This window comes from Drosophila montana, unplaced genomic scaffold (assembly GCF_035044405.1).
Source record: "Drosophila montana isolate Dmon_TW-CO22-7 unplaced genomic scaffold, ASM3504440v1 contig_3734_1, whole genome shotgun sequence".
In the NCBI taxonomy this organism is placed as follows: domain Eukaryota; kingdom Metazoa; phylum Arthropoda; class Insecta; order Diptera; family Drosophilidae; genus Drosophila; species Drosophila montana.
In genome coordinates, this window is record NW_026998621.1 from 315528 (window position 1) to 330412 (window position 14885).

At 39.2% G+C, this 14885-nt stretch overlaps 3 protein-coding genes across 3 annotated transcripts; 2 read left to right on the plus strand and 1 right to left on the minus strand.

Annotated features, from left to right (window-relative positions):
- Positions 1-335: 335 nt before the first annotated feature.
- LOC135437400 (uncharacterized) lies at positions 336-5108 on the plus strand. The gene is made up of 3 exons (XM_064695318.1): positions 336-560; positions 4665-4875; positions 4960-5108. Coding segments are annotated over exons 1-3 (306 nt in total). The 5' UTR covers positions 336-558; the 3' UTR covers positions 5053-5108.
- Positions 5109-5461: 353 nt separating this feature from the next.
- Positions 5462-14395, minus strand: l(2)05287 (WD repeat-containing protein l(2)05287). The gene is made up of 7 exons (XM_064695278.1): positions 14164-14395; positions 13709-14098; positions 12150-12804; positions 11910-12088; positions 10302-11467; positions 9864-10237; positions 5462-6011 (listed from the first exon to the last, which is right to left on the minus strand). The coding sequence occupies exons 1-7, from the start codon at positions 14253-14255 to the stop codon at positions 5649-5651; spliced, it is 3219 nt and encodes a 1072-aa protein (XP_064551348.1). The 5' UTR covers positions 14256-14395; the 3' UTR covers positions 5462-5648.
- On the plus strand, positions 7163-8912 carry LOC135437377 (uncharacterized). The gene is made up of 2 exons (XM_064695280.1): positions 7163-7509; positions 8503-8912. Exons 1-2 carry the CDS (start codon positions 7417-7419, stop codon positions 8647-8649), a joined length of 240 nt encoding a protein of 79 aa, XP_064551350.1. The 5' UTR covers positions 7163-7416; the 3' UTR covers positions 8650-8912.
- Positions 14396-14885: the final 490 nt, after the last annotated feature.

The window sequence follows — 14885 nt, forward strand, 5'->3', positions numbered from 1 at the left end:
TTTTCTAGATTGAAAATATTTGAATCGATTATATACATTTTCGAACTCGTAAACATAATTTTGCAAGCTCGAAAACATCGATTATGAAAACTCAAAAATATTAAGATATCATGATCGATAAAAATCGAATTTATGGATCGATAGATATTGCTCCTCTGACTGGATATATATCGATTTGCCAAGTGCATACGATGTATTTGGGACATGTCAATAAGTGGGAGGGTATAATAGACAATTCGATGACGATCACGGATCAGGTTGGTTGCCAACTATCGATAGCGTATCTCCTAGTCGGGTATTGACTTTAAAGCTTTCAACTTTAAAGCTGCTCGTGGGCTTTGTCGCTCTGCTCATAGCTGGCTCGAAGCGCACAATTCAGTTGGCAACCGGCCGCGTTCATACCAACAACTTGTTGCGGCTCAAATTACACGTTAAGAGATCTCAAAACATAACGATTTTGTGCTTGACAGGATTACGCAGCTAAAATCGCAAGAAGAAGCAACAAGTAGAGGCGCGAAATTATTTAACTGCAAAATAATTAGTAAAAATAATATAAAAATGTGAGTTTCGCAGGTGAAATTGAGATTTTATGTGAAAGTTAAAATTAATATTGCTGAAATATTACTGAAAATTTGCTAAGCAATTATTATTTAAATAAATATAGTGAAAGAAGCTTGAAAGCTATTAAACAACTTATCTGAAAGTTATTTCAGTTTAATACAAAATTACTTAGTCATGAGACATCTCTCAAAAGTAAACCTTGCAAAATTCCCACCCATACATTTTCAACAGCCATTCACCAATTGAAACCCCGAAAAGGTTTGCCAACACTTGATAAAAATTCAAATTATTCGCGTTTGTCCGCCAAAGCAAAATAGTTGCAGGCAACAACAACAACAACAACAATTGCGCAGCTGAAGGCGCACTGCAAATGACCATAAACAATTTGACCTATCAACAATAACAACCGCAAAAAAAACGTTGACAAGCGTTAAACAAAGAGTCAAAACAATAAACAGTTGACAGTAGTTCATGGCACATAATTCAGTTTAACGGTCACGTTTTATTAACAAACGCACAAAATGCTCAACAACGATAAAGTTATAAATATATCAAAATAATACTACAATCGTTTGTGTGCAATGTTTATGCTAAAGTTAAATGTAATTTCATTCAATTGCATATTTTTTTTCTTTTTTTTTTCTCTCTGTTTATTAGCTAATTTATTGATACTATACATGAGCATCTTAACCTAGCTTGACTATAATGGGATAGACATACTTAATATTACCTATTAAGTTTTATAATTATTCAATATACATTATAATTCAATTGCATAAAGGAAGAAACTTATAAAGAAACAACCAGTTTCAGTTAGCAGATACTCTGTAAACAGACCTCAAGAACCTAAGAACACATGTGACTTATAGAATAATTACACTTTTTTTCAAGCGATTTTCTATTGATTTTTGACTTACTTTTATGTTTATTCTTTGACGTTCAAATTGAAAAATTATATTTTCAAATATACATACGTACACGCAACATAGTGAAAATATTAAATGCCAAATTTGGTCAAGATATCTGAATAAAAAACAGTTTTCCATACAAGAAGATATTTGGTCGATCGTTCCTATAATAGTTATATAATGTAGTGGTCCGTTTCGATGCCTGTAACAAAAAGTCAGACTCACGAAAAGTTGCAATACGAAAGTTTCAAGACTATTTTGCATATCGGCTAATGATGCTGATCTAGAATATAAATACATTATGGGATCGGAGATGTCTCCTTCTATGCGTTAAACATTTCATGGCAAAATTATAATTATATGTATGTACATATGTATGTATACATTACAAACTCTGTCTATAATCCGTACATGCCTAGCTCCAGTTTAACGTATACAGGGTATGCATACTAGCTGCTCAGCTACAACTTGGATATCGTCATGTCTTAAGGGCATTACAAGAAGTGAATATTAATTTTGACTATAAATTGACGACAATTTATCGATGAGGTAATTGATAATCGTAATTTTGGGCAACAACTCGTGATTCTATTTAATATGTGAAACTGTTTGAAAGTGAAAATTGACAAGTTGGATAATCACAAAGATAATGACATATGATTAAGAGTTTATTGTATGGAATGAATATTTTGGATAATGGGCAACTCCTAAATGAATGAATGCAAATTAAATAAATAAATTTACTACATACATAAAAATTGGGATAAAATCAATCATAAAATATAATAAGCAAGTAATAAAAGTAAATTAATATGCATATAACAAATTTAAATAAAATAAATAAATAAATAAAATATGTATATAATAAATGCATTTATTTTATTTGCATAAGCATTAATATTTATTATAAGAAATAAGACAATAATCTTCTTTATTCACAAAAAAATAAAAATTTCACAAAACAAATTATAGAGAGCTAATATTTACCCTCTCATATGTCTTCAACGAGAGCATCATAAACCAAATATAGTTAATGTTTTCTTTGATCCCGCCCATGCGGAGGCTGCGGACGGCTCCAATTGATAATAAAATCATTTTCTGTAACAAATCTGATAAAAAGTGACAAAAATGACATAGTCACATGCGGAAGTGAGTTTTCCGAACAACCTGAAAGTGCATTCCATTTACTTTCTGAATGAATACTAGAATTTAGCTGCATACAACTTTATTTCCTAACGTAATACGATGTTTTTTTTCCAAATTATCAAGTTCTTAAGTGCTCCATTCACAAAACTATTTACCCATAATATTGCCACTGATCAACATCATGATAATGATGATGATGATGATGATGAGCATCATGATGCAACTCAACTTGGCAAACTCTGAGCGCCCCCGAGAAAATATATATAATTATTTTTTTCAGGTTTTCAAGCGTATTCATGTAGTGTGATGTAGTGTGCCTCAGACTGTCGCTGTGAGTGTGACTCTGCGTCCGAGTCCGACTTGGAATCGCGCTCAGACTTGGATTCGGACTCTACTTACATGCTTAAAAGTTGTTGTTATATTTGATTAGGTCAATGGAATCCAATTGGCGTAGTCCGCGTTGCAGTTTCGCTTCTCGTTCATTCCCAAAAATTTGGGTCACTTGGTTAATTGACAAAGATTGACGTATTGTTATTCTACGTGCCCACAAATTTGTTTACACTCACATAAATAGGTTTTTGCATACAATGAGGAAATACAACTGGAAAATAACTGAAACTCAAAATGCAACTGCAGCCACTGAACCCACTTTGGCGATCTGAACAGAGTGAAAGGCCTCAAGGCCTTGAATTTTTAGCCATGGCTTAAAGACGCCGCATTTTGGCTCATTACATACATTTTTTTTTCTTTTTGGCAATTAATGAGCTCATAAAGTTTTAAAAGAGTGTGAAACTTTGTATGTTTAACTTTTTACCATTTACGAGGTTACATTGAAGCTGTGATAAATACGAAATTGTAATTGTTGATTACCTAAAATTAACAATTCGTTATCACACTTTTACACAAAACGGAAGAAGTAACCGCAATTATTCAAAGGCTGAAAATAGCTTTTATATATGCTCATATGCCTATTCATGGGCATTTTAAAATTACTCGACGGTGTAAAATAATTAGGGTATTCCCTCGTTTTTGTTTATTGTTTTAAATGTTTATAAACTACTTGACAGCTCTGTGTTTCTGCTGAGACTCGTAAAAATTTTGAAGTCATTTTTGTATTTCCTTATTATTATTATTTTTTTATACTTTTCCTATTTGATTTTGAAGCATTTGATGCTCCTGCTAAAGTTATCAGCTACTTTAAAGTGTGGTTAAACTCCAATGTTCCTGCTTAAGTTTATCAGCTACTTTAAAATATATTCAAATTTGTTTCGTACTTAAACGTGACGAAAATAACATCAAATTTTATTATATATTATAATTTTGGATGGTGCATTACATCAACTTCGCTTATTGAATTATAAAATATGCCCAGTTGGAATGCAGACTCCCCAGGCCGGATGATGTTCACGTAATTGATGAATTGGCGAATAAAGGGCACAGAAGGCACTTGGGGAAAATGTTGCCTCGAGTGGCAATATCAAGTCCAAAACTTACATAATCATTGTGGCGCATCAAGCAGCCAGGCGCTGCACTGCCGGTTATCCAATTAAAACCAAAGATCAGGGATAGTTTGGCTGCAAACATATGTGGGCCGTCTACAAATCCAAGTTGTACGCACCAAAGCGGCGCAGCACGCGACATCTAGGAAATGAGAGCCGTCTGTTGGTCACATGGCGACAACTTTTAACCAGCCAGACCGATATATAACTGTATAGATATATATATGTGTATATGTATGTAGCCGAATGACAAGTGTTGCTGGACCAAGTCAGCTGACTAGTTGTCCAGTGAAAAGCGGTCATTTGGGTTTTTAGGCGTGTTCCAGCCAGGCTATTGGCGAGGGAGCAGCAGGTATTGGAGCCTGGTGGATGGGGGTGGGGAGGGGAGGGGGGTACATGCGTTCATATGCGTGACAGGCGGAAACTTGTAATATCATATGCACGCCACAATTATGTAATGATTAACGAGCAGGTGAAATACATTCGCCTCGCGATCTCGTTACGCATCCAACTTTATCAAGTGCCCAACATTGCTCTACTCCCAATTCAGGTGCCCGCCGTATCGCCTGATCTGCCTAGCGATCGTGCTAATTGCTCTGGCCGAGGCACGTCCGCAGCACAATTTGCAGCACATTGCCGTGCTGGAGAATGCCGCCTGGGAGCAAACGTTGCCGCAACAACTGCAGAATCCCTTCTACAGGACACCACGCGTCAGGGAGGCCCTAGCCAGATCCAGCTGGTTTGGTCCCGGCGAGGAGGTGGTAAGTCTGAGCCCCTTATTACTATCGTATATTATAATATATAATAATATCGTATATGTATCTCTATGTTAAATGTTTTCTCAGGTTCTTGAACGCCAGGCGGAAAAAATACCGCGCATGGAAATCTATAATGTGCTCTCCCACGCAGGTCTCATACCACGTCGCAAATATTTCTAAACATTTTTCGATTTACATTTTGTTATATTTTATATAAAATATCAGAATCTATTAAAGCTATAGTCATTAATTTAGGTAAAAGAAACAATTGTTTTATTTCTAGCAAAAATAGCTGACGATCTAATAATTTTAAAACGAGTTATTGTTTCCCCGGGTTCGAACCAAAACTAGTTTGATCAATTATAACATAAATGGGTTCCATATAAGATTACAAATTTAAATATCTGAAGTATACTCGAAGGCATATATAAGCATATATTATACATATTTGATAACTGAAATATTTATATAGAAGGAAACATAAAAACGCTTTCCTCACATTGCATAGAAGATTTGCTGAAAACCGTAACATAATCTATCATATCATACATATATATCATAGATTCCACATTTAAAAGACATTTGCTTGTAAAAATAACTGCATTTAGTTTATATATTATAGAACTGTTACGCATAATAATAGGTCTCGTTTGTATACAAAAAAGTCACAAAATTTGTTACAACAACTAGTATATACGTAAGCACCTACAATAGCTGTACCGTGTAAGGGATCGATTGGTCTCTCTCTCTGTGCGAAGTATGCAATGATTCTACATTTAAAATTCCAGTTGTACGTCGAGCTGTGCAACGCGCTGCAGTCGCGCATCCAACAACAACTGGCTATCTTCCTGCTGGGTGCTCACTTCCTCCAGTGCTGTGTTATGCGCCAGCAACGTTTTGCGCACCTCCTCATTCTGCTGTTCCCCCTTCTGCGTCGGCTCCTGCTCATCCTCGTCTTCTTCCTCTGCATCGCTGCCTGCGTTCAAAAGCCCATTGCCATTTAATTTGCCATTGCTGAGCGTCTCTTCCGCAGCTGCGTTATGTCTAACTGTGCTCTCGGCAGGCGTTAGCAGCGATTTGATGAATTCGCCGCAAATCAGGCTCATGGCAGGCATCGTATGGGCGGACAAGTTGACCAACTGAAATGAATTCGAGAGAGCATTAATTGGCGTTGACCTTGTCAAAGTTCCACAAAAAAAAAACTATGTTAGTTGGATTTAAATTTCTTATTGTTGTTGTTACGATTACTTGTCAATTTATTTATTTTATTTTTTTTTTGGGTGCCAGTTCAGATTATGGTTCAAGTTCAGCGCTCAAAATTCATAATCTCATGCTCTAATACGACTTATTTCGGGCTGTTGTTGTTTTTGGCATTGGCTTATGAGTTTGTCATTGCCGTCCGTTTGTCTGTCAAAGTGTCTGCGATCTGGTAACCTTCGCGCATGCGTCTTGCCCAATTATTTACTTAATTATAATTTGCATGTGTTCTTTTGCAGACGCATTACTCAGTTGCATTTTCAACTGAATTATTAATTAAAAAAATATTTCAGCAGGAAGCAGCGTCCAAATGAATCCAAACTGAGTCAGAGCCGCTGAAAAATACTCAATTTACACTCGTAAATTGCAACTTGACGAAACCAACTTAATCTAGTTGAAGGCTGACTCAAATAATATAGCCAAAAATATGTACATAGCCTATGTATATGCACGAATGTAACTACATTATATATAATGTAATTAAGGCAATAAGCGACAAGTGCTCGCATTATAATTATTACAATGGGTCAACCCACGCGGGCCCCAGGGGAAATTACACTCGCCGAGAGCTCAATCATAAAGTAGCCACAACAAATGCTCGTAGCTATATATTTATTAAACAGCATAATGAGCTTAGAAAGAGCGAAGCACGCAATAACAACAAACAGCAGCTCCGCATAAACAAAACAAATTGAACAACAAAAGAGCCAAGGAGTGAGTGGCGTGTATTGAGTGATGTGAGAGCGAAACTGTGAGCGAAAGCTCCATTGGAGTGGGTGTGCTTGCACTGGCAACTGCAGTAAATGCAGCGCCCATGTATGTGTGGGAGTGCGATAAATGGAGCGTCAGAGCGAGAGAGAGGGCACGCGCACACAACAATAACAAACCGAACTTTATGTGGAAAGCTTCGTGTGTTAGAATTATGAGAGAGCGGCACGCACGAAGCTGCTGCTTCTGCTGCTGGCGCCGCTGTAGCAGCAGTGCGGCGTATAAATTGCATTGAGCGCCAACAGCCGTTCAACATTGTGCCGTTGTATTTTGCACAAACAACAACAGCAGTAGCAGCAGCGCAAAGCCGGAGAGAGCGTAACTGAAGCAGTCAGGCAAACGGAAGCGCGTGCCGCAAAGTTTACGGAAATATAATAACACAAAAAAAAAGTTCACGGCACATAAACGCCACTTGACCCGTCGCTGACAATAAACCGTTCAATTATTATTAAACAATTGAGGCAAATCAAAAAGAAGAAGAATAAAAAGTGCACTGAAGTGAAGTCCAAAAATACAGAAATGTGGCCCAACTTTGTTGCCGTCATTTCGCTGTTCTGCCTTGCATTGTTCTGTGCCTGGGCGCAAGCTGGACCCGTGCCAATTGTGAATGAGGTGAGTTTCGGGGCGTGCGGCGAAATGTGGAGTGTGAAGACAAGGAAGTGCAAGAAGTTACGAGCTAAGGAATTTTCTTTTTGTTACAAAGAGATTTTACTGTATTCCGGGGTATTAACCCACAAAGGGTAGTCAATTTGTAAAATTACGACAATGTTGATTGCCAGTGCAGTTGTTAATTAAAAGATTACTTTCTAATTAACAAACAATAAAGCCGTGAACACGACTTGGGCGGCTGTTAATCAGCACGACTATTTATAGAGCTTAACTGTTTATATGATCAGAATATTCCACTTATTTATATAATATGCGGAGTGACTTTCCTTATCAATGTCTCTGCGAAGAACTCGAGGTGTTTTCAAAAATTTCAAAAATAACAAAGTGATTAATTCATAGCCCTTAATGATCTTTGACCACAGCACAAGTTAGCTAAAAGTCAAGAAACCTTGCAAACCTCTCCACAACTATCCAAACTAGACCTATACCAACCCGATAAATTGTATGATAATCTAGTTGCCATGCTGGTAGGGCAGATTTTTCCAGCCAAGCTTTAAATAAGATCCAATTGAAAGGCATCCAGAAATAAACTGTTGCGCCTTTCTGACTTTAAGAGAATGGCGTTATTATTATGAATTGAAATTATTCAAATTGAGTTGAAAATAGCAAAAAAGCCACTTGGCTTGCACAACAAAACTGAACAATCACCAGATATGATAAAAAGCTTATCCCAGAAAAGGTAGATCCTAACCTAAAATGATTCACTTGATCGTATTCCAAGAAAACCATATTTATGCAGGAGTTGAAATGTTGGGTAATTTATGTTTACCATCAAGGAAATATTTAATTATCAAAACAATGGAAACATAATATTGGAACTTGATATAAAGACTTTCGGAAGCAGGTTAGATCCTAGTTTTATTTATTTAAAGGGTCTCTTTTGATAACTTTCCCACATGAAAATCTTTCTATATATTTTATATATTTTTTCCCTAGCATCAACAGCTAATGCCCAAGGTGCCCCAATGGCATTGTTTGCGCTACTTTAAGCACGATGTGCTGATGATGAGGCGCTGTCGGCATTTGCGTGTTCCTACGGCGCCACGACTTGGGGATGGGCCTATACGCAAGAGGAAGAAATAGAAATTGTGGCTATCCGGCAATGAATTAAGCCAACAACAACAACAACAACTGCACACGACTGAGCAACAAGACGAATTACAATTAAAAATAGAATTCCAACAGGATTTATAGCGAGACCAAAGCAAAATCAAAAAACAAAAAAACCAATATATAAATATATATATATGTATCTTTAATCTAAACTTAAGACAGTCTAACCACTTGTACTTCATAGCACGTAAGGTTTCAATAAAAAGACAACAAAAAATAAAAATAAATAAGCCAAGAAAAGAAACATATCAAATCTAGCACACAAATTGTTTACGTTTTTTCCTCAAGTTTTCATTATATCAAAATTAAAGTAGTTCGACCAATAGAAAATAAAGCTTCAAGTGCTCCTAAAAATGTTGAATACTGACAAGGAATATGCGGAAGTGAAACCAAATAAAACTATATAAGATCGACAATCTGGAATCTGAACTGTGCTGTTCTATTGAAAGTAATGAACGGAAATGAAACACAATCAGATTTTGGATGGGATTCAGATTTGTACACAGTCAATAAAAAGAGAATCGACCTTGTTTTAAATTCTTTTTAAAACACGACTGATAAGAAGGGTCAAGTGGAAATGGAACATTTTGTCATAAATAATACAACAAATTAATTGTAGTATTACATAGACTAGATTTATAATTTAACAATTCTAAAAGCTTTTTCTTTTTAAAACGCGATTGATAACAAGTTAGGAACAAATGGAAGTGGAACTGATTGTTGTTGCCTGAGGTGTTACATATCCCAGATTTACAAAGGCCGTAAGAAAAGTAAAAAGGAACGAGCGAATGAAACATTGTCGCAATTGACTTCATGTAAGATTGTCTGTTAAAAAACTATCTATTAGGACAAATTGTAAACAATTGAGAATATAAAACCTAATCTATTGTTCAATTTCATAACATTTCAAACGAAATTTAAATTTTTGATACAGTGGAAAATGTTAGAATTACAAAATTTTAAGCATTTTATCCTCTAACATACTTTTATGCGTGGACTTTTGAAGGGATTGTTTTGTTTTGGTGAAAGGGAAAGTTTAGAAAATTTTCAGTTCTCCAGGATTATACATTTTGAAATGTCAGTTTTAAGGCCAGTTCAAATATTTCAATTAGGCTAGTACAATAAGCTATAGGCTTGTCGATTTTTTATGCCCTCGATGATTTGCGTTGTCTCTGAAAACTTACCGCATTCACTGAACTATGGGCGCTACGCCCCACAATCAGTGGGCCGTTGTTCTGTGCAATTTCTGCGATGTCGCTGGACTTTTGTTTGGCCACAAAGCTGCCGAAGGTGGCGAATTGCATCAGCTGATCCGTAACTGGCGGCTGGGCAAAGGAAATGGGCGCAGGCGCATCATCCATTGTGCTGTGTCCCGGCGCGGCCAGGTAGACAATCTCTTTGTCGTGGGTGAGCATGTGCAGCGTGGACTGCGCCTGCCAGTCCACATTGATGGAGCTCTGTTTGGGTTGGCGACGCGGCAGCCAGACCAAACCGTGCATCTTGGGCAAATTGCTGCGTTGATAGACGGGCAGCGGCACATTTGGCTGGAAGACGTGCACTAGATACAGGGAACAAGGCCATGGCATTAATAAAGGAATTCCCAACCGGCTGCAGCTACTCACGTTCATCGTTGCGTGTGATGGCAGCTATCAGATTGGTGAGCGGATCAAAGGCCAGTTGCTGCACAGACAGCTTGAGGCCCGCCTGGAGACGCAGCGTCATTAGGTTCCAGATGAGCACACGCGTCTCGGTACAGACGGCCACCAGGTGGGCCTGCGCACCAGCGCCGAATTGCACATGCGATATTTGGGCAACACTCTGGAGCGGCGCTACCTTGGCCAGTTTCTTGCCGGGCTGTGTTGACCGCCGTTTGCGCTTGGCCGACGTCGGTGCTGCCGCTTTTGTGGTCTCGTCCAGATGCAGCACGCTGAAGAGCGGCAACAGCTCCTGCCGCACCAGCTGTTCGTAGTTTTTTCGCCGGCTACTTAGCCGTGTCAGACGCTGTTTCGCCTTGAAGCGTTGACGAGGATGCAGGCGATGCAAGCGCGTCTCAAGCGTTCGCAAACGCAGCTGCACCGCAATGGGATCCACCAGGCAGTTCTTCAGATAGGCCTTGAGCCGCTGCTGGCAGGCCTCGTGCACGGTGCACTCAATGCCAAAGCGACGCAGCAGCTGCAGCTTCTGATGCAGTCCCAGCTCGGACATTTGCATGATGTGCTTGTACACGGACTCCTTCGCAGCTTCCTGGGGCGTCAGCTCGTCGCTGGACTTGCACTGACTGCTCGGCGCACTGGCCATCAGTTGACGCGCCTGCTGCACCAGCGTCTGGTCGTCGCTGTCGAGTAGCGTTTGCAGCAGACTCCAAAGCTTTTGGCGCTGTTGCGTCACCTCCGTGCGTGTGCCATTCACTGGCATCTGGGCCAGACGCAGCTGTGCCTTGGCCACGACGCCATCGTAGCCAGCGGATGTGCTCAGCGCATGCAGCAGTCGCAGAGTACGTGCGTCGTACAGCACCATCGTGCTGCCGTAGCCCGCAGCCAGCAGTGAGCCATCCTGGGAGAAGCATATGGAGCCGAGTGGCTGTCGCTTGTAGCTCGCCTGCGCCGCACAGCTCCACATGCTGCCACGCTTGTAAATGTTCTCCGAATCACCCAGCGTCCACAGCTTGAGCACATTGTCCTTGCCAGCGCTTGCACAACGCAAATTGTCCACCTGAAACTGATTGGAGAAGATGATCGCCTGGAAGCCGTGCTCATGTGGCAGCTCAATGTTCGTGTTTAGTTTGTAGCTGCAAAGGGAGAAAACAAAAAGTGAGATCTGAATAAAAAATGCAAGAATTAAATATCCTAGCCAAGGCAATCTTTCACTATTAATGCGTTCAATCTATTAAAATGCCTCGGCAATTAAAACATGATCTTATGAAAGCATAAAGTGTAAATAAGACTTAACAAGACATGCAGGCATCAGGCATTTACGTTTGAAAGCTTAAAAGTTACTTTAAGGAAATGGATATAATATAAATTCAATTAATCAGAATTAAAGTGGATTTCAATATTGTGCCTATTAGAAAACATTTTGGTGTATGTTTAATAAGTGCTTAAACATATTCCACCTACATATGTTTTGAGACTGATTTAGCTAGTTTAGAAATAATTGCCTTAAAGCCAGTATTTTATAACATTAACGTATTATCATTTAAATCGACCGCAACAAAAGATTGGGTTGCTCACCTTTGTAATCGCTCCTGATATTGCCAAAATTTGAGACGCAACTCGGCAAAGTTGCGCTGATCGTTGTACACCTCGCCCGTGACCATCCAATCAATGTTGAACGCGGCGCATGTGACACACGTATTGTAAATGATCCGCTGCGGCTCCTGGGAGTTCACATTGTTCTCCACCACACGCAGCTGCGTTAAGAGCAAAGGCAAAATTAGCCAAAATCAGATTAATCAAGAGAAGTAAACATACATTATAAAGCAAACTCTTCGTATAGGCCGAGTAGAACTGCAAATTGCCAATGCGCCCATTGAGCACCAGCGTGTTTGTGCGCGGATTGAGGCAAAGGCCAATGGGAAATAAGCTCTTGCCCGTCTTGTCGGGCAGCGCATAGGTGAAATGTTGTAGCGTTGACTTGAGCCTCACATCGCTGGGGCTCACAAATTGCAGAGCATTGTCGTCGGTGCAGGCGAGCACATGCTCATTCCCATCGCTGATCACAATGTGCCTTATAATGCTGGGCATGCGCGGCAGAAAATGTCGTTCGTCCTGATTGGCCAGCGTCCATTTGACCAGCACCGCCTCATGGCCAGCGCTGTAAAAACTGACGCCCGTGGGCGTAAACGCAATGCTGGTCACGGCCGTACTATGCCAATGATGTTCCGTGCAGAGCACACGTTCCTGATGGCCAAACTGACGCCAGATGATGACCCGACCCGATTCGTCGCCAGTGGCGCCCATTTCCTCGCAGGGACTCAAACGCACACATGTTATGGGCGAAGTGTGTGTGTTCTTAAACCGCATAAACTTCCAATTCACATAGTTGAGAAAGTAAACATAGACGCCTTGTGACAGTATTATGTACTTGAAGGCGCCCTTGCTCACATCCACCAAGGGGGCGCGAACTCTGCAAAAATAGATATGCAACAGGTTGACAAATATTAAAACAAGTGAATAACTAGAATTCGGCACCCCAAAATTTTCTTATTTCTAACTGAAGGTTTTTAAAGGAACCATTTGATGTTCGGATGAGGATAGGGCTTTACTTGCTGAGCTTGGTTAAGATACATGACAAAAAATTGTTCTTTGAACAAAAATACATTTTTCGACAAATTATGAAAATAAGATTTTGCTTATTATATTATTTAAATCCTTAAATGGTGATTGTGGTTGAAATGTCTCTATGATAGCTAAGAAAGAAATTCAATAGTGATTCAGAGAGAAATCAAATGAAGTGTTCGTTTACAAATAAATATATCTAATGTAATTTGCTGAATATAGTCAAAAGATATAGAATTTAATTTGGGTTATATACTATAAGAGTTTTAAAAAAAGGTTAAGACTAAAAACCAGTTGACAAACAGTTTCAAAATGTTTTATGGGAAGTTGAATGGGAAAGAATATTTAAATTATTTTGCAATGATTGAAAGTTTGTTCAGATCAGTTCAATAAGGTTCTTCGAAAATAAACAAATTTGAATATGATTGGAAACGTGTCTCAAAAATTGGCTATGATTATATATCTGGGAGCTACGTAAGCTATATGTTATATGAGCAGTAAGAAAGTATTTTGATGCTGTGATTCAATTCGTCAGTGGAATGGAGCTCAGCATTTTGAACAGAGTGCGAATCCCAAGGTAGTGTATGGATGTGGGATTGTCTTAGTCGAAGTCTATTGCAGACATTGCCATTTAATAAGGTGAAGTTGACAGTTTGTGTCTTATGATAATAATAACTAAAAGTAAGTAACAGATTTAAAACTAACACACAACCAAAAATCTTATAAAAATCTCGAACTAAACGACTACTTACTTTAATCTGAGTCCACAATTAATGTCGATGACAGTGCCTGTGCTTGTGTTGACCACGTACCAGCTGATCTGTTCCCCGCTCTTCCGCTTGACCGTGACAAAGGCGCACGCGGTGTCGCCCTCCTTGTACAAATTAAGCAGATTGCACGTGAGGATTTGCAGTCCTTCGGCGGCGCCCAGCTGCAACTTAATGTTCTTTTGCAGCACGCCCGTGCGCCAATGCCAGCGCAGCAGTTGCCCTGTGCTGGTGCAGCCCAACAGTAGCTCTGGCTGTTGCACGTCCAGCTCCAAGCTGATCAACGGCGCCGTCGCATCGTTTAGCTCACGTGTCAATTCTCCTGTGCTGGTGACAAACACCTGCACCTTGAGACCGCAGCGCACAAAGACGAATCTATGCAGATTCATGAAAGGTTTATTATATGCCTTAATATGACATTATGTTAGTTTAAAACTAACCTTCCCTGCGCAGAGAAAACGGGCGCATGTTTTACAATGTTGCCGCCCGCCAAATGCTGCAGCTCGAGTCCGTCTTCATCGTCGAAATTCATGGCTGTACCAATTCTGCAGCCTTATGGAGCAGCTTCAACTGCTTGTACACTTTAAATTTATAAATGTTTAGCAATAACAACTTATTTTCTGCAAGTTCTTTCATACAAAATCACAAACCGCACGTGTAGCTGCTTTTTATAGTGTTGCTAAACGCGGTGGGAGCAGTGTTCATAAACAGCAACTTGCATCGGAATGTGCAGCGGCCAACTTAACTCGATAACAGCAATTAAGCGGGAAGGCCGAGTGATTTAAATTTAATCGAATTTGCTTGGAATTATATTTTTAAATTTTAATTTATTGGGTAATACAGGCTTAAACATATTTAAATGAAATGCTAAAAATTAGTTGGTGAAAGCGACAGCAAATATACAGTTATTATGACCCACTGTACCCTTAAGGTATAATAGAATTCAACCAAGCAGAAATAATAAAGAAATATAGAACTATCTTTAGTCGTAGGCAAATTCTCAGCAAAAAATAACTGTGCCCACAGTTTGAAGTCAATAGGTTAACAATTTAATATTTATTAATTTTTCTTTCTTGTATTAGTATTATTGCTTAACCATCCTAACTTAATTCAAATATGCCGCGCAACAGCCAGTGATACAAAATGTCTTGTAGTGCTGTGT

What these genes read in the sequence shown, in the direction of transcription:
- LOC135437400 (XM_064695318.1), top strand. An exon ending in TTGGTCCCGGCGAGGAGGTG is followed by an intron (nt 4,876 to 4,959) that starts GTAAGTCTGAGC and finishes ATGTTTTCTCAG; the next exon opens with GTTCTTGAACGCCAGGCGGA.
- LOC135437377 (XM_064695280.1), top strand. Translation starts at nt 7,417, where the DNA reads ATGTGGCCCAACTTTGTTGCCGTCATTTCGCTGTTCTGCCTTGCATTG. An exon ending in CCGTGCCAATTGTGAATGAG is followed by an intron (nt 7,510 to 8,502) that starts GTGAGTTTCGGG and finishes TTTTTTCCCTAG; the next exon opens with CATCAACAGCTAATGCCCAA.